General features: G+C 36.7%; 1 protein-coding gene across 1 annotated transcript in view; it reads right to left on the bottom strand.

Moving 5' to 3' along the window:
• Window positions 1–26,261, bottom strand: part of THSD7B (thrombospondin type 1 domain containing 7B) — a 1,096,947-nt gene that overhangs the window by 962,471 nt on the left and 108,215 nt on the right. The window contains exon 2 of the mRNA XM_066232872.1: window positions 100–272. Coding sequence (XP_066088969.1) covers window positions 100–238 — 139 coding nt within the window. The 5' untranslated portion in view covers window positions 239–272. The remainder of the gene's footprint in view (window positions 1–99; window positions 273–26,261) is intronic.

Below are 26,261 nucleotides of genomic sequence, written 5' to 3' on the forward strand. Positions count from 1 at the left end.
CTGGAGATTTCCCACTACTCCACAATTAAAAACAAGGATAAAAAGAATATTATTCTCATTAATGAAAATAGGGCAAAGGAACAGCCAGGACATTCCTACCTGGTTTCCAGATGAACTGATTATCCTTTTTGCCTTCCAGATGAGCCGCATGGGACAGCCAGAGAGAAAGGAATAAGAATAGCTTCCTCACGGTCCTCCATACCCAGCAAGTGGCAGCCAAGCTACCCTGTGGAAACATTCTTCAGAATTTCAGCTTCTTGACTCACTTATTCCTAAAAGAAAAAAGACAATCAAATGTGATATCCATAGCGATACTATAAAAACTCATTTTGGCTGCTAGAACTTTTATCAGGATGGCATTACAAGTTTTTCATTACTGGACCTGGCTGGTTGGCTCAGTGGCAGATCATTGGCCTGGCGTGTGGATGTCCCAGGTTTGATTCCTGGTCAGGGTGCACAGGAGAAGCGACATCTGCTTCTCCACACCTCCCTCTCCACTTTATCTCTCTCTTTCTCTTTTCCCCTCTTGCAGCCATGGCTCCATTGGTTCAAGTATATCAGCTCCAGGTGCTGAGATTGGCTCCATGGAGCTTCCACTTCAGATGCTAAAAATAGCTCAGTTGAGAGCATGGCCGCAGATAGGCAGAGCATTGGCCCCAGATGTGGGTTCCCAGGTAGATCCCAGTCAGGGCACATATAGGAGTTTGTCTATATCTCTCCTTCTCTCACTTGGAAAAGAAGAAAAAAAGTTTTTCCATTACCATAAAAAGAGTACATATAATATTAAAATTTTAAGGTAAGCCGTGAATTAGCCATGTTTTCAATGCTTACCAAATAAAGACATTATTAATTCTAGAAAATCCACAGTCCCCCATTCAGTTTACTTTGACTTTTAAAAAAGGATTGGCAGCCCTGGCCGGTTGGCTCAGTGGTAGAGCATCGGCCTGGCGTGCAGAAGTCCCGGGTTCGATTCCCGGCCAGGGCACACAGGAGAAGCGCCCATCTGCTTCTCCACCCCTCCCCCTCTCCTCCCTCTCTGTCTCTCTCTTCCCCTCCCGCAGCCGAGGCTCCATTGGAGCAAAGATGGCCCTGGCGCTGGGGATGGCTCCTTGGCCTCTGCCCCAGACGCTAGAGTGGCTCTGGTCGCAACAGAGCGATGCCCCAGAGGGGCAGAGCATCGCCCCCTCGTGGGCAGAGCGTCGCCCCCTGGTGGGCATGCCGGGTGGATCCCAGTCGGGCGCATGCGGGAGTCTATCTGACTGTCTCTCCCCATTTCCAGCTTCAGAAAAATACAAAAAAAATAAAAATAATAATAAAAAAAAGGGTTGGCAGATACCTGGTATAGTACCACCTTCTATTCAGCCAAATTCCTTAAGGAGATCACAGTTTGAGAAGAAAGATACAAGCACACAACAAAATCTAAAATAGGGTGAAGACTGCTCTATCAGTAGTATGAAAAAAGTGAGATGGAAAGACTGAGGAGACAACAAATTCTTCTGTAGTCAGAAAAGGGAGAGGGAAGTCTCACACAAAATAAGATTTGAGAAGTGTATTAAGGAAGCATAAGAGCTCAAAGCTACCAGGAAGGGCATTTCAGGTCAAGGGAACTAGGTGCTGAAATGCATTTTGTGTTTGGGGACTGACTGGTGGTCTGACAGCTGCTGTGGAAGACACAAAAGGGGAGGGAAGAATGGATGGAGGTGACATTTAGAACATCACTTGGGGAGCAAATTATAAAGAGCCTTGAGAGTTCTGTGAAGGATTTGGCTTCCTTCTGTATAAGAATTATTAGAGAGCAAGTCACTTTAAAAAAACTGAAATCAGTGTGCATAATGATTACTGGGGGATGATGCCGGAGAACCTGAACTAGTGAACTAGTCTAGGGAAGTACTGATGAATCAGGAGGAATCTGAAAGGCAGTGCTGAGGCTGGATTAAAATGATTTGGATGGCATATGAAAGAGAGAAGACAAAAAAAGACAGCAAGACTTGTAAACTTAGATGACTGGACCAATGGGACATCTTTACCAAAGACAAAAAAACAGGAAGAGGAGCAAGTTTGAAAAGAAAGACACACAAATAATTCCCTGTGAGAATATTAAGTCTGATGTGGCTATAACGTATCCAGGTAGAGTTTTCCAAAAGATAATAAGAAAATTCTTCCTGGAGTTAGGAGCTCTGAAATAACTTGCCCCAATACATGTATTAGAAAAATATTTCAAGAGACATAGGTAAAAAGGGATAAAAGCATAAAACAATATCAAAGGCAGAAGTTATTACCCGTAAATATTTAAGCACAGATATGTTAAAAGTGGGGAACAAATCTGACTGTGAACTTCCTACTGACCAAAGAAATGAACTAGCAGCTATGGCCATCATGTACGTAGAAATAAATAATATATTCTTCTTTTATCTTATTGTCTTAGAATAATACATGGCCCTGCTCGAAAGCACTGATGGAATCCATCATGGGTCCTCATAAATACAAATGAGGCTCACCAATAAACCGACGAGAGAAATCTGTATACAGTGGAGTCTCAGGGCACTCCTAGAACTCCAGGGTGCAGCGGCAAATTACAAATCAGGAAAACTGATTCTACAAGGAGTCAAGCAATTAAGTTCAAATATACAGCTCTCTGATGGCCTGCCTTAATGCAGACTTAGAGAGAATACTTGGAGAAGCAACCAAACGCTTTTCTTCAAACTTCTGTATCACATACGAATATCGAGAAATACAAACGTGGAGTGTTCTAGCAGAAATAAAATAGGGCTCTCTCGCTTGAGACTTTGTCCCCAAGGGCCTGTTAGAATATTTTATGGAACCTATGGGACATTACTGGACACAATTCAAAAACCTCTGGCCTAGAGAACTGAACTGGCCACATTTCTTTGTAGCAAACATGCAAGAGTGTGATTTACCACAACTGTGGTTTTGCCAAAGGTTGAGCAACATGGATGTTAATTTTAGTTTATTCTAAAGCCATTGCTAGGTTGTATGGCATTTCTGTGTAAATCTGGAACAGTAAAAACACCTTTTAAATGAGTATATTATTATGCAACCTGAATTGTTCTGGCCATGAGACCTTTCCCAGAGCCCACTGGACAGCCGCTTAGCCCATAAGACACACAGGGAAACTTCACCCCCTTTGCACACATGAAGATTTACAGACGTGCACAATACCACCAGGAAGCACAGCCTGTACTCTTCCTCTCACTCTCTAGGAAAGGCGACGGTCTTCCATTGAGAGCTGTAGCGGCAGGGAGATAGAGAAGTGCCTCAGAGACCCTTACCAGTTAGAAATGGAGTGCAGCATGGCATGTCAGTGCCTGCGCTGCCGCGTGTACAAGGCCATGGGAGTCATTATGGATTCATGTAGGAAGAGGATCTCCTTTCCATCTGGAAGCCATGGAATCTCAGCACCCACCACCAACTCCCATGTCAGTTAGCCTCTGTTTACCATGCGCATTGGCCCCCTTATATGAGACATCTTTGTACACACACACCCTAGACTGCGGATTATTTCATGTTGCTAATGTCAACCCATGTTCTTTAAGAAGCAATACAACAGATGTTTTTGAAATTGTATCATGATATTTTAAAGTCTCCTTAAGTCTTTCATTTCAATAGATAGTAATTTCACTTCTGCTAAAAGGTGAATTAAAGTCATCTCATTAATTTCTTCAGAAACCAACATGAATTTTCTCCATGCACATGCTCATATGCTCACACATACACACAGGTGATTAATTATTCACAATATAGATTTGATACGAAGTCTTTAATCTGGACATTTTTAGAAGACACCATTGAGGCAACTGAAAAATAATCTAACTATCACACCCATAAAGCCATATAACATACCAGTGAATCAACAAAACAAATTAGTTGAAAAAATATATCCCTGGAAAAGCAAATGAGCTGGCTTCTGTATAATGATGGAAATAAGCCACTGCAGTACTAGAGAAATTTTGATAAAAGTGATGACTTCTGTTTTTTGAGAAGTTGATCTTAAGCTATAATTATTATTATTAATAAAGTAATTACTTAGCAGCACTAGCTCTCCACTGAGGTCACTTCTTGTATGATGGAAAATCACTAGGGTATATGAGATGACTTTGTCCATTCTCATTATTGGGAGACATATAAAAACACATTTAAATCATTGAAATGTAAACTAAAGTGAAGAAAGACCACAAGCATATTTGCCGAAATATAAATGGCTATAGGTAGGAAGCCAAAAAGAGATTTAAAAGAATTAGGAGACCATACGTGAGCTGGAATGATTAGTCAAGAATTTATATATAAATATACTGCTTACAAAAATTAGGGGATATTGAAAAATAAATATGAAGCGATAAAATATCCCCTAATTTTTGTGAGCCGTATAGTTTTAATTTTGACTCAATTTTTGGATTTTAACTGTTAAAAAGAGAACAAACCCACATTAAAATGACCTAAACATAGCCTGATATGAATGCTGGTCTCCTCATAGGTTTCCCCACTGGTCCAGAGTCATGTACTGCCTCTGCCAAGAGACCCAATGTCTTTATGGATCCTTTTGTGTTCACATAAGCCAGCCCCACCACTCCATGGAGGATCCCTGGGCAGAGTGCCTTGGAAACCCTACTAGACTACTGTAATCACATCTCTCTAATCACTAGCAGGATAGTACCAGTAGAAACCCAAGACTGATTTTGGGGGAAAAAATCTGAAATACAGATCTTAGAGAATGAACAAAAGCACCTTACTTTAGGATGCTACAGCAATCCTACTCCTAAAAAACAACTGTACATTGTTAGTATATGTATTACCCATAATCCTATGTCTGATTACCTCCCTTTTCCCAAGTAGCTGAGGACAGAGGATGGAAAACTAAGCTTGATGAAGCTTCCACTGTTTGCCATGCTGCATGCTTTATATACATAAGCAAAACGAGACCCTCTGCTGGCCTGATAGAAAGTGCAGGGCAGAATTTGAACATAAGCTTGTCTTTCTTTACCAAACTATACTGCCTGTCTTTATTCCAAATGCCTCAAACTCACTAAATTACTTCTTGGAAGACACTGAGTCATTTTTCCATCCATTACTTGAAAAGCTATACAACAGTTAACAATAAACAAAATGAGAAAAAACAAAAAACAATTAGATTCCTCCTGTTTGTTTGTATAACACAAATGTAAAAATGCTGTAACTACTAATATATATATATATATATATATATATATATATATATATTGCAAGAAATATGTGCTACCTATGGCGGCATGAATAATTTATAACATGAAGGTCGTTGAGTTTCCAAATCAATTTATTTACAATATATCTTAGCATCTAGAATATATTTGCAACGTTATCTCTAAACTGATAAATACTCAGAGAAATAAAAAATACAGTTTCTCTTTTAGCCTCACTTTTCTAACCATTTAAAAGGCCATTCAAACTATGAAAAAAATGTATCAAAAATTTCATATGCATTTCACTTGCCCTTAAACATATTCTTATCATTGAAATCCCTGAATGTTTAAAAGGCACAAAACTTAAAATAATAAGATAAAAACTGCTTCAATTTGCTTTCAGCCTGAAGGAAGTGCTACAAGTGGGAGAAAAGCAAACTCGGCCGTCTCTGTCCCCATAGTACCGTCTCATGGTAGCTGTGCAGACATCTCTGTCCCCATAGTGCCATCTCATGGTAGCTGTGCAGAGAAGGGAGCTCAATAAAGATGGCTGAATAACATAGGCTTGGGGCGAGGAGAACATCCTTTGTCCACCAACACAGCTGCCAGGATGGCGACTCCAACTATTGTACTTGCCAATGCAAGTGATTGTTAAGTAAGCGCTGGACAAAGCACAGAGCATTTGTTTTTTCTCAGCTATGTAAGTTCCGGTAACAATGTTGTACATCCTACTCTAACCAAAGCTCTATAAAGTAATTATTCTTATTTCTCCCTATTTTATAGAAGAAAAACTAAGGCATGAAAAGTTAAAAGACAAGTCCAAGGTCACAGAGGTAGCAAGTTGTTTACAAGTGATCTCAGTGGTCTTCCTCTGAAATGAGAAACTAATATTGTAACCCAATATCAACACAAGAAATGTTTCACAATCCTGAAACTATAGATCCTTTATAACCCATGTCTCTAAGAGGCTTCAACAAAGCAATTCAAAAATCATTTTACTTAATCCTCATATAATACTCATATATGTGCGAGCAATTATTCCTATTTTTCAGATGTAAAGAGACTGATCATAAAGATGTTAAATAATTATTCCAAGGTCACCACAGCCACAAAATGTCAAAGCTGGATTACAAAACAAGCTGGACATAACAGCCCAGATCTGTTTACTGCATCACATGTGGTGAACTCTGACAGGTCACCTGGCCTTGAAGCCTCAGGGTCCTTATCTACAAATTCAGGAGGAAGTAATCCCATAATCCTTAGTGGGTAAGGATGGAATAACATAATGAATAGAAAGTACTTAGATGAGTGTCAGCCAGAGAATGAGTGTTCACTAAAGGGTTACCATTTTTACTATTGTCCCTGTTCTCTCAAATTCAGAAAAACTCCTTCTTCCATAATATTTCAAGAAATAGTTTGATTACAATCTGCCCTGTAGCAGAGGAATGAGAAATTATTTTTTTAACAACCCAACCTTGTCAATTTGTGCCTTATTTCTAAAGAGCTAAAAGCCCTCAGTACCAAGAGCCCCATTAAAGTTTCACACTGTCCCCATGAAAAAGAAAACAGGTATTAGCATCTCTATTTTATAAAAATAGAGGGAGTTACCTCTGGCCTCGCAATGACATGATGTTTAGTAACTTCCTCACACCTTTTAACCACCAACCCATCCTCCATGCACCTCATTCTGCAGAATCCTAAATTACATCAATTTAAGCATGGGATACCTACAAGTATACCATAAAAATATATAATCTGTTGGGTTTTGGTTACTGTATTAATAATTTCATTAGGTTTGCTTCATGTAATGAGGGCACAGAAAATTCTGCACAAAGTCTACACAAATATTTGACATCTAAACAAACTTTTGCCATAGAACATAATAGATAGAAAGAGGGCTTGAAACAGATTTGACAAACCTTTAAGATTACATCTTGGTGCTTGACCAGTGGGGGTACAGTGGATAGAGAATCAACCTGGGACATTGAGGTCTCCAGCTTGAGTGTGGGATCAATAAAATGATCCCACGGTCACTGGCTTAACCCCATGGTCATTGGTTTGAGCCCAAAGTCACTGGCTTGAGCAAGTGGTCACTGGCTCAGCTGGAGCCTCCTTGCAACCCAGTCCCCGTCAAGGCACATAGGAGAAACAATCAATGAACAACCAAAGTGCCACAATTAGGAGTTGATGCTTCTCATCTCTCTCCCTTCCTGTCTCGCTTAAAAAAAAAAAAAAAGACTACATCTTGGTAACTGGTAGACATTGCTATCTTCTTCCTTTTTTCTAGAGTTGTAACTTTTTCGGAATGTCCACTTGCTCTGATTAAATATATAAATATATGTGATATTTCTATTTCTTTGCCACTAAAATGGTCCCATGACAGTTCTAGCCAATGGCCCCTTTGACAGATCTAGTCAGAGTGTCAAGAGATGAGTAAGGTGGAATGACTTCACTATTGGCTCTTTCCCACTGTCCCCACCTGGAAAACATATAACGCCTGGGGTACAACAGCCACCTTGAGAGCACGGGGATGTACGCATCCACTGAGAAGCGTGGAATAGGGCCACAGAAGAAGCCTGGGACTCAGAGGCCATCACAGAGGATCAGCAACGATCCTAGCGTCTCAATCTCTGAGCTTTGTGAGAAATATAAATGCCTTTGTTTTAAACCACTTTCTGAGGGTTTTTCTGTTATATGAGCTGAAAGCAACAAGACTCCTACAGTATTCACATCCCTAGACATAACTAATCATGAGTGTGTCTCCACACAGCTGCCAACATGATTCAAGCAACACATTGAAACTCTTTGCACACCTGGATGTGGATGTTGCTATGCCGAAACAGGTGAGGTGGTTCATGGCCTGTGTTGACTTCTTCAGGTAATACACACATTATTTTTTTTAAAAGTAACTTGTCATTTTTCTATGCATCATTGCAGTAAAAAAAGGGTGCCTCAGGTATGAGAAACTATCATTAAAGAAGAAAGGTAGTGACGACTCGAGTTAGCTGTCTCAGATTCCTCAGTAAAAACAAACCCTTTTACTGAGACCTAGTCTGAAATAAGAACATATTTATGCAGTTATCATCTATGCACTGCCAAGCCCTCCCTGATTCTGAAGGCATTGTGGACATATTATTATACGTTTAGAACTACCCTTTCATCCCCTCATGGAAATCTTATTAACTCATGGAATCATATCCTCATTACCCATAGCATTCCTGGTTGGTGCTCAAATCTTCTACTATCTCTTTCTTAATCACTTTTTTTTTAACAGAGACACAAAGATTTCCTCACTTTTTTACTTTTCACTGTCCTCTTCTTTTTAGCCTCCTTTTCCAGTGTTGACTCTTTGAATTTTGACTGCTAAATTAGTATCTTCTCTTATTTTGCTCACTTCCAAAGGGTTGGATTTAGTCCTCCAGCTTTAAATACCATGTTTCATTATTTTCATTTCTCCATATTCACTCCCATATCTCTAGTCCTGACCTGTTCCCTGAACTTGCACACTCAACTTACCACTGAACATTGCCACGTGATGTCTGCTAGGCAACTCCCATGTAGAGTGAATGACAGAGTTCGTGATTCCCCAGCGTAGCCTACTGCCCACTTCCTCCCCCTGTGTCCTTGTCTCAATAATGGCACCACACTTCCTCAGAACAGAAGTCAGGAGTTGCCTTGAAATCCTTTTTCTCACATCTGAAAACCATGCATCAGCAAACCTGCTTGGCAACCCCTTCACAATCTATGCAGTGCAGTACTGAGCCAGCCCCATCCTTTTTACCACTACCTCCCCAGGGCAATCCACCCCATTTCTCACCTGAGCTATTGTATCAGGCTCACTGGGTTTTCTGCTTTCATTCATGATTGCCTTTTATGTATTCTTTATAGGAAATCCAGCATAATCTCTAGGAAAGAAAAATGTACTTCCCTCCTTAAAAATCATCTCATGGCATCCCAACATGGAATAAAACTTAAAGATTTTGCTGCTTAGACTTTTGCTTTCTCTCCTTCTTACTATTTTCCATTCACTCTTTTACCCCAGGCACACAAGCCTTTTTCTTGTTCGAGGATATACCTTCTCAAGGTCCTTGTACAACTTTTCTTTAGGTATCCACGGGGTTTGCTTCCTTATTTCCTTACTTAGTTATTCTCAAATGCCTTCCCAGACCACCCGCTGTTTATCACCATTGCAATCACTCTATCCTCTTGACATTTGTTTGTTGTTTGTAACACTTAGAAAAGATCAATATCTGACAATCTAGTATACATTGGTTTATTTGTTTATTTTCATCTCCTCAAGTATTATTAGCATACTTTATCTTGTTCACTGTTACATGCCCAGTACCTTATAATATTGTCTGGAAAACAATAGATATTTAATAAAGAATCACTAAAGGAATAAATGGATTACTGATTCTATATTTGTAAATATTTTTCTACTTTTCTCAATTTTGAACCATAAATTTAATGAAGATTCTTTAGCATATACATAAGAGACAGATGGTCTAGAAAAGCCCATATCTGCTTTGTATTATAATTTATGTATATACTCCTAACATTTGGGACATATATAATATATTCAGACACACGAGTATAGGATCTTATCTAACACACAGAACTATCTGCTGCATAAGGTAGAACTAAAAGTACTCTCATTTTTTTAGTAAATTAAATTTCCATGTTTTTTAAATAAAATATTTTCATTTACTTTATTTTTTTAACCAGCCTTTTATTTATTTTTAATTATATGTATCAAGGTTACATTGGTTAATAAGATTATATAAAGTATAGATTCCCATGATACATGATCTGTATAGTGTATTGTGTGCTCACCACTCAAAGTCAAATCATCTTCTGTCTCTGTATATTTGGCCACCTTTACTACCTCTACCCACTTCCCTCTGGTAACCACCATACTGCTGTATGTCTCTAACAGTCTTAGTTTTCTATCCCATATATGAGTGAAGTCATATGGTTCTTAGCCTTTTCTGTCTGACTTATTTCACTTAGCATAATATTCTCAAGGCACATCCATGTTGTCACAAATAGCAGTATGTCACTTTTTCTTATGGTTGAGTAGTATGTATGTACCACATTTTCTCTAACCAATCCTCTATCAAAGGACATTTTGGTTGTTTCTATGTCCTTTCCACTATGAAGACAATTAATATATAGGTTCTTATTGAATATTATTCTTTTCAAATAAATGTTTTCAAGTTTTTTGGATAGATGCCCAGAAGAGGGATAGCTGCATCCTATGGTAAATCTAGTCTTAATCTTTTGAGGAACCACCATACTGTTTTCCATACTAGCTGAACCAGCTTACATTCCCACCAGAAGTGAATGAGAGTTCCTCTTTCTCCACAGCCTCTCCAACACTTGTATGACTTGCCTTGTCAATAACAGCCAATTTAACAGGTGTGAGGTGGAATCTCATTGTAATTTTGATTTGCATTTCCTTGTTAGCTAGTGAAGTTGAACATCTTTTCATATATTTGTTGGGCATTTGTGTCTCTTCTCGGAAGAAGTGTCTGTTCATGTCCTCTGCCCGTTTTTTCTTGGATTTTTTGTTTGTTTGGTGTTGAGTTGTATAAGTTCTTTATGTATTTTGGATGTTAACACCTTGTTGGAACTGTTGTTTGCAAATACCATCTCTCATTTGGTTGGCTGCCTTTTTGTTTTGTTGTTGATTTCTTTTGCTGTGCAGAAGCTTTTTAAAGATTTTTATTTATTGATTTTAGAGAGGGGGGAAAGGTAAGAGAGAGAGGGAGAAAGATCATGGTTGCTTCATTTTAGTTGTTCATTGATTGCTTCTCCTATGTGCCTTGACCTGGCAAGCCCAGGAATTCAAACCAGCAACATCAGCATTCCAGGTCGACGCTCTATACACTGCACCACCACAGGTCAGGCATTGTGCGAAAGCTTTTTAATTTGATATCGTCCCATTTGTTTATTTTTGCTTTTACTTCCCTTGACTTTGGAATCACATTAACAAAACTTCTCTAAGACCAAGGTCCATAAGTTTATTGCCTATTTTTTCTTCTATGTAATTTATTGTTTCAGGTCTTATATTTAGGTCTCTGATCCATTTTAAGCTGACTTTTGTTAACGGGGCAAACTGTAATTTAGTTTTATGCTTTTATACGTGGCTTTCCAATTTTCCCAGCACCATTTATTGAATAGCCTTTCTTTTCTTCATTGTATGTTTTTGGCTCCTTTGTCAAAAATGATTAGCCCATACACATGTGGTTTTATTTCTGGGCTTTCAATTCTGTTTCATGGGTCTGTGTGTCTGTTTCTCTGCCAACATCATGTTGTTCTGATTATCATAGCTCTATAGTATAATTTGAAGTCAGGTAATATGATACCTCTGGCTTTGTTCTTTTTTTCTCAGAATTGGTTGGGCTATTCAGGGTCTTTGGTAGTTTCATTTAAATCTGATGATTTCTTTTCTATTTCTTTAATAAAATGACATTGGGATTTTGATGGGGATCACAATAAATCTGTATATTGCTTTAGAGAATGTGAACATCTTAACTATGTTGCTTTTTCTAATCAATTAACATGGAATAGCTTTCCATTTCATTGTGTTTTTTCAGTCTCTTTGAATAACGCTTTGTAGTTTTCAGTGTATAAGGTCCTTCACAACTTTTGTTAAGTTAATTTCTAAGTATTTATTTTGCTGTTGTTGCTATTGCAAAATGAATTGTTTTTATTTCTTTTTCTGAAATTTTATTTAGTATATACAAACTCAGGAGATTTTTGTACATTTGTTTTGTAGCCTGCAATTTCACTGTATATGTTTATTGGTTTTAACAGGTTTTTGATGGAGTCCTTGGGGTTTTCTATATGTAGAATCATGTTCTGCTAAAGTGACACTTTTACTTCCTCATTCCCAATCTGGATGCTGTTTATTTCTTTTTCTTGCCTGATTGCTCTGGCTACTATATTGAATAAAAGTGGTGAGGGTAAACATCCTTGTCTTGTTCTTGATTTTAGAGGTAAAACTTTCAGTTTTTCACCATTAGGCATGATGTTGGCTGAGAGTTTGTCATATATGGCCTTTATTATAGTGATTTACCTTCCTTCCATAGCAATTTATTAATTTTTTAAATCATAAGTGGATGTTGTATCTTATCGAATGCCTTTTCTGCAGCTATTGATAGGATCATATGACTATCTTTTGTTTTTTTAATGTACTGAATTACACTAATCGATTTGTATATGTTGAACCATCCTTGTGCCCCTGGAATGAACCCCACTTCATTGTAATGTATTTTTTTAATGTGTTGTTATATTCATTTTGCTAGTATTTTATTTAGAATTTTTGTATCTATATTCATCAGAGATAATGATCTGTATTTTCCTTGCCAGGTTTTGGTATCAGAGTTATGTTGGCTTTATAAAATGTATTAGGAAGTATTGCCTTGTCTTCAATTTTTTGAAGAGTTAGAGAGGGATAGGTATAAAGTTTTCTTTGATTGTTTGGTAGAATTCATTAGGGAAGTATTCTGGTACTGGACTTTCATATACATTTTTTAAAGCATAAAATGGCTTCCAAAAATATAGTTTTTGCCTGTTATGAAAAAAAGCTAGAATTATAAAATAAAAAATTTCTCTAAAACAAATGGTTTCTAAAATTCATAATATCTTACTTCCAATCTTAGGGCCTTTCTTGCACTGTTATTCAACAACCACTATCCCTACTTAATGTTAATCTGCTTCAATAAAAGATGTTGTCAGGATCCTAATCTTTGCATTTAAAGCAAATAAAAAATTGTTGATTAAAATGTATATGTGTCATTTCAACCTTTTTGCTTACACTCAAGTGAAAATTATTTAAATTGAGAACAGCAATAGGTTATCTCTCAAAAAACATTTAAGTTAGATTTTTCACAGTTGAATGGTAAACTTTATAATGTCATGAGTTTCTTTTGGTTTGAGTTTCTGATTTTTCTCCTCAGTTCTCAGTAAAATTAATTTAGTACTTGTGAAACCCTGAAAATCATTTGGGGGATGGTAAATAAGCTGAAAAATTTCTCTTACTTTATAAGTAAAGTACAAATACACCACTCTACCATCCCCAAAAGAACACAAGAATAGAAAGTTATCTCGTCTAAACATTTTAAGTCTTCAAGTGGAGGACTCTTTTTTAATGAAGTAGAGGAAAAAATGAAAGTTAAATAGTTTAATGAAAATAATATTAAAAATATACAGTAGCCACTAGAGAAAAAAAAATCTGTACAATCTGTTTGGAGGAGCTGGGGTTAATTATACAAAGAAAATACATTCAATTTATAGCATTGTATTCTAGAGAGAATAATAAAGTCAGTATAATCACTTCTGCAGATATTCTAAGAAATAAAATAAATATCTAATGATAATAGTTTACTGTCCATTTTGCTTCAAATTACAGAGAAGGGTTTGATAATCTCAAGCAAGTTTTACAAATAAATATTTAATTATTCATAATATGTTTTATATATATAATAGACATAAAATATTTTTCATACATCTGTATTCATATACAGATACAAATATATATTTATGTATAAATATATACATATAAAGGGAGAGAGTGGTTTTTTCGGGGGGGGGCTTATACATAACAGTTTTTCTAAAGAGCTTCATAAGAAATTAGTATACCTAGAATATATGAACAAGATAATATTCCCTTCTCAAGCTATTGACTTTTGAAATTAAAATACTTAATTACTCATTAATATTTTCTGCAATGTTAGATTATAAATATTTAATGTCAAGAGAATTATCCAGATAAACTATATATACAGCTTTGTGTTCTCTTGATTAATTATGCATCTACTGTTGCTAAAGAACTTATTGAAAAATGTATCCACAGTTGACATCAAGATAATAGCATGTTTATAAGCCTATAAAAATTTCTAGCAATCTCTTCCATTATCTTTTATATGTTTTGTTTATTATGGTTGGGCATTGACCAATAATAATTTGCTTATTAGATTCAGGAGATTTGATAGAATTGACTTTAATACTATCTCATCTCATTCTTCCCAAAAAACTAAAGTACTATCCAAAAGACAGCATTCCAAATTAAATTGAAATGCAGAAAATGTTTTTAGATTCTTTTATTGCATAAACTACAAGGAAAGTTGTAAGACATGCTTGACCAGTGAAAAACAGATTTTATTATTTCTACTAGTATCTCTATGCGTTTTTCTTTTTAAAATTTTTTTAAATGTTTTAAATAGATCCACAAAGCCTGAAGGCACTTGTCTTAAAATATATTTTATTTAGTATTTTCCTACCTTTAAAAATGCAACACAGTCAATCAATGTTTTCTACTTCTAATTTGAAAGAAACAGAAATTGATACCAAACAAAAAGCCACTCTTCATCTTCATGTATGATATTACACTATCACTGTGTGTACATATGTGTACACACACACACATACACACAGATATATTAAAATGATAAAATGATCAAAACACAAAACCAAAATTTTCAAAGAGTTATTTCTCTCAAAGAAAGCAGGCAAGTTCACTGGGCACTCTGGTAATTAGAACTTTAATTACAAACTTAATAAGTGGATTAAAATGAAAGATATATCTAGCAAGGGAGCCCAGAAAGATGCATCATGATTGCATTAAAGAAAACACCAGAGAGAGAACTTTCCATCAACAGAAAGATTTTAATTAAATACCAATAGCATGGATCTCTTCTACGAAGTAAAATTATTATTACCCAAAGCTCACTAAACTTATTTACTGTTAGATATATTACCTAAAGCCATTTCACTCTATAAGTATGCCTAAACCTTTTCATTTAACGGTAGAGAAAACCGTAGGTACAGGAGAAAAAAAGGTCTGTTGGTAAAATGTGAGAATAAAAAGCCATTTCTTTGTTTGCACGCTATACTTGGCAAACTGTGCCTGAACTAGCTCCATGTACATAAAGATCCAGGGTTTCAGAAGAAGACAAATGCACCAACAGTGACCTCCAAAGCATCCACTGAATATTAGCAGTGATCCGACTGGGACAGCCTAGAGTAGAGGTCAGAACCTTTTTGGCTGAGAGAGCCAGGAACGCCACATATTTTAAAATGTAATTCCGTGAGAACCATACAATATGTTTAACACTAAATACAAGTAAATGTGTGTGCTTTTTATGTAAGACCAACACTTTTAAAGTACAATAAGTCTCTAAATTCTTTTTAATAACATTGTTATGCTGTTCCTAACCAATGATGAATAAAGTATTTCTTACCATTAATGTGACTTTTGGTGCTGCATGGTTTTGCTGATGGCTTTGTAGTCTGGTTGATACGTGGTAAGGTTAAACTTCATGCAGGCATTGAGATTGAGACTTCCATCCATTAAGCTTGATCGTAGGTTGGTCTTAACACTCTTTAGATGTGAGAAAGACTGCTCACATGCATACATAGAGCCAAACATTGTCAGTACAGTAATACCCACATGCTGCAGTGTGTGGTATGTGATGGGAAGCACGTTCCAAGTTTTGACATTCAGCTGCTCTGTGGGTTGAAGTTTTTACATTTCTCCCTACTTGTGTTTGCTTGCCAACTCAGCTTGCTGTCGTGTCTTTCCAAATCTTCATTCAGTGACTTGAAATTATTCACCCACATGTGTGAGGCCTTCAGGTCAGCAGCAGCTTGTAGCTCAAAATCTCTGACAGAGACACCGGGGATGTAACTCAGGTCGGCACTGTCCACTGCACACTTGTGTGGATGGGTGATGAACTTAAAAAGACGAGTGCACTCATGAAATTCTCCAAAGTGCGCTTTAAAGGACTGCAGGAGATTAGATGTGAAGCCCACTAGCTGTTGGAGATCACGATGTTGAGCAGGGTCACTTGCTGTGCATGCATCTTTAAACTTTCTCAGTTTTTCAAAGTGTAGTAAACGATCTGTTTTAATGTCTGTGATGAAAAGTTCCAGCTTGTTTTCAAATGCAAACACTGCTTGTTGAAGGGATAAGACTGTATTTCCAATGCCTTGCATTTTCACATTGAGCTTGTTCAGATGTTCAGTCATGTCCACGAGATAGCAGAACTTCAGGAGCCACTCAGTGTTAACTAACTCAGGATGCTCGACGTTTTTCATTTCAAGAAAAGTCCAGATTTCGCTCAGATAAGCCGTGAAACGACTGAGCACCTTCCCTCTTGACAACCGATGCACAATGCTGTGCAGAAGCAAACCAGGATAAGTCTTGCCAACTTCATCCAGCAGTGTTTTAAGCTGGCGATCATTTAAAACTTGGGCAACAATAAAGTTGAACACCTGAATGACCAGCGACATCACCTCACCAAGATGCTCACCACACATCTGACCGCAAAGCACCTCCTGATGTAGGATGCAGTGAAAACTTAGGATGGGTCTCTTTTCATGTTCATGAAGAAGCACTACAAATCCTCTGTTTTTCCCCACCATGCACGGAGCACCATCAGTACACACCAAAATAAATTTATCCATTGGTAGATTTTTTTCTTTAGCGAGCTCAGTGAAAGACTTGAATAAATCCTCCCCTCTTGTTGTCTCTTTCATAGGTAAAACAGCAAAAGTTTCCTCACGTAGTGTGTCACTGACAGCGTACCTTGCAGTCATGCTGAACTGGGATAAATGGCTTACATCTGTTGACTCATTCAAAGCAAGAGAAAAGAATGATGCTACATTTATGTCCTTCACTTGTGTTGCCTCAATTTGATTTGCCATCATGATGGTACAATCGTAAACAGTTCTTGCCGACAGAGGCATGTCTTTTATTCGATTGATTATCTTGTCTTTATCTGAAAAGTCATCGAAAAGATTATTGGCAACATCAGGCATAAATCTTTTGGCATACTCCCCATCTGTGAATGGCTTTCCACTTCTCACAATTGCTAAAGCACCAGCAAAGCTAGCCGAATTTCAGTAACCTTGTTGGGTCCAAACACGGAGTTGCTGCTGACTAGCTTGCACTCTGCACAGTAGCTCTTGACATGCTTTCTTCCTGCTGTCTCCCGCTGGATATTTCAATGCAAACATAGTATGGTGTGTGTTGAAGTGTCGCTTTATATTTGACCGTTTCATTGATGCAATTTTATCATTGCATATTAGACATACTGCAGAACCTGCTCTCTCCACAAAGGCGAATTCCTCTGTTCATTTCTGCTGAAAAATACAATACTCCTCATATTTTTTTTCTTTTAGCCATCTTCTTCGTCAAAAGGGTTTCTGCAATTAGCTAGCTGACTACTTGATTAAAAGGAGGAAGGTTTACTTCCTGACCTCAGAACAACCTGTGTACATTACACATTATCCAATAAAAATTTGGTGTTGTCCAGAGGCAGCTGTGATTGGCTCCAGCCACCCACAACCATGAACATGAGTGGTAGGAAATGAATGGATTGCAATACATGAGAATGTTTTATATTTTAATGTTATTATTTTTTTATTAAAGATTTGTCTGCGAGCCAGATGCAGCCATCAAAAGAGCCAAATCTGTCTCACGAGCCATAGGTTCCTGACCCCTGGCCTAGAGGATAGCTGCGATTGATGTCTAATAATGTCACATATCGAGGAGTGACGTCACGGAAATGGCGCCGTGAGAAGCACGTCCGACAGCTCTCCCCTAAATCACAACAAATTTATCAACTAGAAACAGAAAAATTTATCCTCGGAGCATTCCGGAGTTCCACACAAACTGAAAGCAAAAGGACTGTTATCATTTGAATCTGAGAGACGAGGGTGTGGAGGAAGCTACCGCAGCGACGCTCATTCAAGCCGCGAGGGAGTGCGCCTGCGTGCTATCAATAAGACCACCCTCAGATGCCGATAAGAAAGAGGAAATCGAATATTATGGATACAAAAGAAAGAGAGGTAACACAAATAGATGTGGAAAAATCTATGGAGAAAAGACTTAACATATTGGAAGACTTGGAGCTAAATGACAGAGAATTTAAAATAGAAATCTTAAAAATACTCAGAGATATACAAGAAAACACAGAAAGGCAATATAGGGAGATCAGAAAACAACTCAATGAACACAAAGAATATATTACCAAGGAAATTGAAACTATAAAAACAAATCAAACAGAAATGAAAAACTCAATTCACGAGCTGAAAAACGAGGTAACAAGCTTAGCTAACAGAACAGCCCAGATTGAAGATAGGATTAGTGAAATAGAAGACAAACAACTTGAGGCACAACAGAGAGAAGAAGAAAGAGACTCAAAAATAATAAAAAACGAGAAAGCCCTACAGGAATTGTCTGACTCCATCAGAAAGAATAACATAAGAATAATAGGTATATCAGAGGGAGAAGAGAAAGAAAATGGAATGGAGAATATACTCAAACAAATAATAGACGAGAACTTCCCAAGCCTGTGGAAGGAACTAAAGCCTCAAATTCAAGAAGCAAACAGAACACCAAGTTTTCTTAACCCCAACAAACCCACTCCAAGGCACATCATAATAAAGATGACACAATCCAATGACAAAGAAAAAATTCTCAAGGCAGCCAGGGAAAAGAAGAGTACAACATATAAAGGAAGGCCTATTAGATTATCATCAGATTTCTCAGCAGAAACTCTACAAGCTAGAAGAGAGTGGACCCCAATATTTAAAGCCCTGAAAGAGAGGAACTTTCAGCCAAGAATACTATACCCATCAAAGCTTTCCTTCAAGTATGAAGGAGATATAAAAACATTCACAAATACAGAAAAGATGAGAGAATTTATCAACAGAAAGCCCCCACTCCAGGAAATACTAAGGGGGGTTTTCCAACCAGATTCAAAGAACAAAAGAAAACAACACCACAAGTAACAGCTCCACCAAGAACACAATAAAACCAAACTTAAACTGTGACAACAAAAGAAAAAAAGGGCGGAGAGGATGGAGATTAACAGTAGCAAAGGATGATGAAGTGCAGAAATACTTATAAGATAGGGTACCTCAATGAATATGGTAGGTACCCTTTTCATTACTTAATGGTAACTACCCTTAAAAAAACCACCACAAAAACACTTGACTTAAAAAAGGTAGCAACAGAGGAAAGAAGTATGGAACACAAACAAACAAAAACAAATGATAGAAAAACAAAAGAGAAGAATCAAACTAGATACAAAACTAACAGAAAGCAATTTATAAAATGGCAGTAGGGAACCCACAAGTGTCAATAATTACACTAAATGTAAATGGATTAAACTTACCAATAAAAAGAAACAGAGTAGCAGAATGGATTAAAAAAGAAAATCCAACTATATGCTGCCTACAAGAAACAAATCTAAGCAACAAGGATAAAAACAAATTCAAAGTGAAAGGCTGGAAAACAATACTCCAAGCAAACAACACCCAAACAAAAGCAGGTGTAGCAATACTCATATCTAATAATGCTGACTACAAGACAGAAAAAGTACTCAGAGACAAAAATGGTCATTTCATAATGATTAAGGGGAAGTTGAATCAAGAAGACATAACAATCCTTAATATATATGCACCAAACCAAGGAGCACCAAAATATATAAGACAGCTACTTATTGACCTTAAAACAAAAACTAACAAAAATACAATCATACTTGGAGACCTCAATACACCGCTGACGGCTCTAGATCGGTCATCCAAACAGAGAATCAATAAAGATATAGTGGCCTTAAACGAAATACTAGAACACCTGGATATGATAGACATCTACAGGACACTTCATCCCAAAGCGACAGAGTATACATTTTTCTCCAGTGTACATGGAACATTCTCAAGAATTGACCATATGTTGGGCCACAAAGACAATATCAGCAAATTTAGAAAAATTGAAATTGTCCCAAGCATATTTTCTGATCATAAAGCCTTGAAACTAGAATTCAACTGCAAAAAAGAGGGGGAAAAACCCACAAAAATGTGGAAACTAAACAACATACTTCTAAAAAATGAATGGGTCAAAGAAGAAATAAGCGCAGAGATCAAAAGATATATACAGACAAATGAAAATGAAAATACGACATATCAGAATCTCTGGGATGCAGCAAAAGCAGTAATAAGAGGAAAGTTCATATCACTTCAGGCCTATATGAACAAACAAGAGAGAGCCGAAGTAAACCACTTAACTTCACACCTTAAGGAACTAGAAAAAGAAGAACAAAGACAACCCAAAACCAGCCGAAGAAAGGAGATAATAAAAATCAGAGCAGAAATAAATGAAATAGAGAACAGAAAAACTATAGAAAAAATCAATAAAACAAGGAGCTGGTTCTTTGAAAAGATCAACAAAATTGACAAACCCTTGGCAAGACTCACCAAGGAAAAAAGACACAGGACTCAAATAAATAAAATCCAAAATGAAAGAGGAGAGATCACCACAGACATCATAGATATACAAAGAATTATTGTAGAATACTATGAAAAATTATATGCCACCAAATACAACAATCTAGAAGAAATGGATAAATTCCTAGAACAATACAACCTTCCTAGACTGAGTCATGAAGAAGCAGAAAGCCTAAACAGACCAATCAGCAGGGAGGAAATAGAAAAAACTATTAAAAATCTCCCCAAAAATAAAAGTCCAGGCCCAGACGGTTATACTAGTGAATTCTATTAAACATTCAAAGAAGACTTGGTTCCTATTCTACTCAAAGTCTTCCAAAAAATTGAAGAAGAAGCAATACTTCCAAACACATTTTATGAGGCCAACATAACCCTCATACCAAAACCTGGCAAGGATGGCACAAAGAAAGAAAACTACAGACCAATATCTCTAATGAATACAGATGCTAAAATACTAAACAAAATACTGGCAAACCGAATACAACAACATATTAAAAAAATAATACATCATGATCAAGTGGGATTCATCCCAGAATCTCAAGGATGGTTCAACATACGCAAAACGGTTAACGTAATACACCATATCAACAAAACAAAGAACAAAAACCACATGATCTTATCAATAGATGCAGAAAAGGCTTTTGATAAAATACAACACAATTTTATGTTTAAGACTCTCAACAAAATGGGTATAGAAGGAAAATATCTCAACATGATAAAGGCCATATATGATAAACCATCAGCCAACATCCTATTAAACGGCATAAAACTGAGGACTTTCTACCTTAAATCAGGAACAAGACAGGGTTGTCCACTCTCTCCACTCTTATTCAACGTGGTGCTAGAAGTTCTGGCCAGAGCAATCAGACAAGACAAAGAAATAAAAGGCATCCATATCGGAAAAGAAGAAGTAAAGCTATCACTTTTTGCTGATGATATGATCCTATACATCGAAAACCCAAAGGACTCCACAAAAAGATTATTAGAAACAATAAACCAATACAGTAAGGTCGCAGGATACAAAATTAACATACAATAGTCCATAGCCTTTCTATATGCCAACAATGAAATATTAGAAAACGAACTCAGAAAAATAATCCCCTTCACGATTGCAACAAAAAAAATAAAATACCTAGGAATAAACATAACAAAGAACGTAAAGGACCTATATAATGAAAATTACAAAGCATTGTTAAGGGAAATCGAAAAAGATACAATGAGATGGAAAAATATTCCTTGTTCTTGGAAAGGAAGAATAAATATAATCAAGATGGCCATATTATCCAAAGCAATATACAAATTTAATGCAATTCCCATCAAAATCCCTATGAGATTTTTTAAAGAAATGGAACAAAAAATCATCAGATTTATATGGAACTATAAAAAACCCCGAATAGCCAAAACAATCCTAAGGAAAAAGAATGAAGCTGGGGGCATTACAATACCTGACTTTAAACTATATTATAGGGCCACAATAATCAAAACAGCATGGTATTGGCAAAAAAATAGACACTCAGACCAATGGAACAGAATAGAAAGCCCAGAAATAAAACCACATATATATGGTCAAATAATCTTTGATAAAGGGGCCAACAGCACACAATGGAGAAAAGAAAGCCTCTTCAACAAATGGTGTTGGGAAAACTGGAAAGCCACATGCAAAAGAATGAAACTCGACTACAGCCTGTCCCCGTGTACTAAAATTAATTCAAAATGGATCAAAGACCTAAATATAAGACCTGAAACAATAAAGTACATAGAAGAAGACATAGGTACTAAAATCATGGACCTGGGTTTTAAAGAACATTTTATGAACTTGACTCCAATGGCAAGAGAAGTGAAGGCAAAGATAAATGAATGGGACTACATCAGAATTAAAAGTTTTTGCTCAGCAAGAGAAACTGATATCAAAATAAACAGACAGCCAACTATATGGGAACTGATATTTTCAAACGACAGCTCAGATAAGGGCCTAATATCCAAAATTTACAAAGAACTCATAAAACTCAACAACAAACAAACAAACAATCCAATAAAAAAATGGGAAGAGGACATGAACAGACACTTCTCCCAGGAAGAGATACAAATGGCCAACAGACATATGAAAAGATGCTCAGCTTCATTAGTTATTAGAGAAATGCAAATCAAAACTACAATGAGATACCACCTCACTCCTGTTAGATTAGCTATTATCAACAAGACGGGTAATAGCAAATGTTGGAGAGGCTGTGGAGAAAAAGGAACCCTCATTCACTGTTGGTGGGACTGTAAAGTAGTACAACCATTATGGAGGAAAGCATGGTGGTTCCTCAAAAAACTGCAAATAGAACTACCTTATGACCCAGCAATCCCTCTACTGGGTATATACCCCCAAACCTCAGAAACATTGATACGTGAAGATACATGTAGCCCCATGTTCATTGCAGCACTGTTCACAGTGGCCAAGACATGGAAACAACCAAAAAGCCCTTCAATAGAAGACTGGATAAAGAAGATGTGGCACATATACACTATGGAATACTACTCAGCCATAAGAAATGATGACATCAGATCATTTACAGCAAAATGGTGGGATCTTGATAACATTATAAGGAGTGAAATAAGTAAATCAGAAAAAAACAAGAACTACATGATTCCATACATTAGTGGAACATAAAAATGAGACTAAGAGACATGGACAAGAGTGTGGTGGTTACCAAGGGTGGGGGGGGGAGGGAGGACATGGGAGGGAGGGAGGGAGAGAGGTAGGGGGAGGGGGAGGGGCACAGAGAACTAGATAGAGGGTGACGGAGGACAATCTGACTTTGGGCGAGGGGTTTGCAACATAATTTGATGACAAAATAACCTAGACATGTTTTCTTTGAATATATGTACCCTGATTTATTAATGTCATCCCATTACCATTAATAAAAATTTATAAAAAAAAAATAATGTCACATATCCTCACTTTTTAAAAAAATTTTATTATTATTATTATTTTTAATGGGGTGTCATTGATAAATCAGGATACATATGTTCAGAGAAAACATCTCCAGGTTATTTTGACATTTGATTATGTTGCATACCCATCACCCAAAGTCATATTGTCCTCTGTCACATTCTATCTGGTTTTCTTTGTGCCCCTACCCTCCCCCCTCTCCCCTCCTCATAACCACCATCCTCTTCTCCATGTCTCTGAGTCTCATATTTATGTCCCATTTATGTATGGAATCATATAGTTCTTAGTTTTTTCTGATACTTATTTCACTTAGTATAATGTTATCAAGGTCCATCCATGTTGTTGTAAATGATCCAATGTCATCATTCCTTATGGCTGAGTAGTATTCCATAGTATATATGTACCAAAGCTTTTTAATACACTCGTCCACTGATGAACACTTGGGCTGTTTCCAGATCTTCACTATTGTGAATAATGCTACCATAAACATGGGGGTGCATTTCTCCTTTTGAAACAGTGCTATGTTGTTCTTGAGGTATATTCCTAAACATGAGATAGCTGGGCCAAAAGGCAGTTCAATTTTTAATTTTTTGAGGAATCTCCATACTGTTTTTCACAGTGGCTGCACCAGTCTGCATTCCCACCAGCAGTGCAGGAGGGTTCTCTTTTCTCCACATCCTCGCCAGCACTTATTCTGTGTTGTTTTGTTGATGAGAACCATTCTGACTGGTGTGAGGTGATATCTCATTGTGGTTTTAATTTGCATTTCTCTAATGATTAGTGATGTTGAGCATTTTTTCATATGATGTCTATTGGCCATCTGTATGTCCTCTTTGGGGAAGTGTCTATTCATTTCTTTTTCCCATTTTTTGATTGAATTGTTTGTCTTCCTGGTGTTGAGTTTTACAAGTTCTTTATAAATTTTGGCTATTAACCCCTTATCAGACATATTGCCGAATATGTTCTCTGATTGTGTAGTTTGTCTTTTTATTGTTCATATTGTCTTTAGCTGTGCAAAAGCTTTTCAGTTTGATATAGTACCATTTGTTTATCCTGTCTTTTGTTTCACTTGCCCATGGAGATAAATTGGCAAATATATTGCTGTGATAGATGTCGGAGAGCTTACTGTCTATGTTTTCTTCTAAGATGCTTATGGTTTCACAGCTTACATTTATGTCTTGTATCCATTTTGAGTTTATTTTTGTGAATGGTATAAGTTGGTGGTCTAGTTCCATTTTTTTGCAGGTTTTCCCAACACCATTTGTTAAAGAGGCTGTCTTTACTCCATTGTATGCTCTTATGTCCTTTGTCAAATATCAGTTGTCCATAAAGGTGTGGGTTTATTTCTGCGTTCTCTGTTCTGTTCCATTGATCTATATTCCTGTTCTTATGCCAGTACCAGGCTGTTTTGAGTACAATGGACTTGTAGTATAACTTGATATATGGAAGTGTGATACCTCCCACTTTATTCTTCCTTTTCAAGATTTCTGAGGCTATTTGTGTTCTTTTTTGGTTCCATATAAATTTTTAGAATATGTATTCTATATCTTTGAAGTATGTCATTGGTATTTTAATTGGTATTACATTAAATTTATGAATTGCTTTGGGTAATATAGACATTTTAATAATGTTTATTCTATTGGCAGAAAAATAAACATTCAGACCAATGGGACAGAATAGAAAGTCCAGAAATAAAACCACATATATATAATCAAATAATTTTTGATAGAGGGGCAAACAACACACAATGGAGAAAAGAAAGCCTCTTCAATAGATGGTGCTGGGAAAACTGGAAAGCCACATGCAAAAGAATGAAACTCGACTACAGCTTGTCTTCTTGTACTAAAATTAATTCAAAATGGATCAAAGACCTAAATATAAGACATATACCTAGATAAAGTACATAGAAGAAGACATATGTTCTAAACTCATGGACCTTGGTTTTGAAGAGCATTTTATGAATTTGACTCCAAAGGCAAGAGAAGTGAAGGCAAAGATAAATGAATGGGACTACATCAGACTAAAAAGTTTTTGCTCAGCAAGAGAAACTGACAACAAAATAAACAGACAGCCAACTAAATGGGAAATGATATTTTCAAACAACAGCTCAGATAAGAGCCTAATATCCAAAATTTACAAAGAACTCATAAAACCCAACAACAAACAAAGAAACAATCCAATAAAAAAATGGGAAGAGGACATGAACAGATACTTCTCCCAGGAAGAAATACAAATGGCCAACAGATATATGAAAAGATGCTCATCTTCATTAGTTATTAGAGAAATGTAAATCAAAACTACAATGAGATACCACCTCACACCTGTTGGATTAGCTATTATCAACAAGACAGGTATTAGCAAATGCTGGAGAGGCTGTGGAGAAAAAGGAACCCTCATTCACTGTTGGTGGGACTGTAAAGTAGTACAACCATTATGGAAGAAAGTATGGTGGTTCCTCAAAAAACTGAAAGTAGAACTCCCTTATGACCCAGCAATCCCTCTACTGGGTATATACCCCCAAAACTCAGAAACATTGATACGTAAAGACACATGTAGCCCCATGTTCATTGCAGCATTGTTCACAGTGGCCAAGACATGGAAACAACCAAAAAGCCCTTTAATAGAAGACTGGATAAAGATGTGGCACATATACACTATGGAATACTACTCAGCCATAAGAAATGATGACATCGGATCATTTACAACAAAATGGTGGGATCTTGATAACATTATACTGAGTGAAATAAGTAAATCAGAAAAAAAACAAGAACTACATGATTCCATACATTGGTGGGACATAAAATCGAGACTAAGAGACATGGACAAGAGTGTGGTGGTTATTGGAGGTG

The sequence above is a fragment of the Saccopteryx bilineata genome, chromosome 5, assembly GCF_036850765.1.
Source record: "Saccopteryx bilineata isolate mSacBil1 chromosome 5, mSacBil1_pri_phased_curated, whole genome shotgun sequence".
Taxonomy (NCBI): Eukaryota; Metazoa; Chordata; class Mammalia; order Chiroptera; family Emballonuridae; genus Saccopteryx; species Saccopteryx bilineata.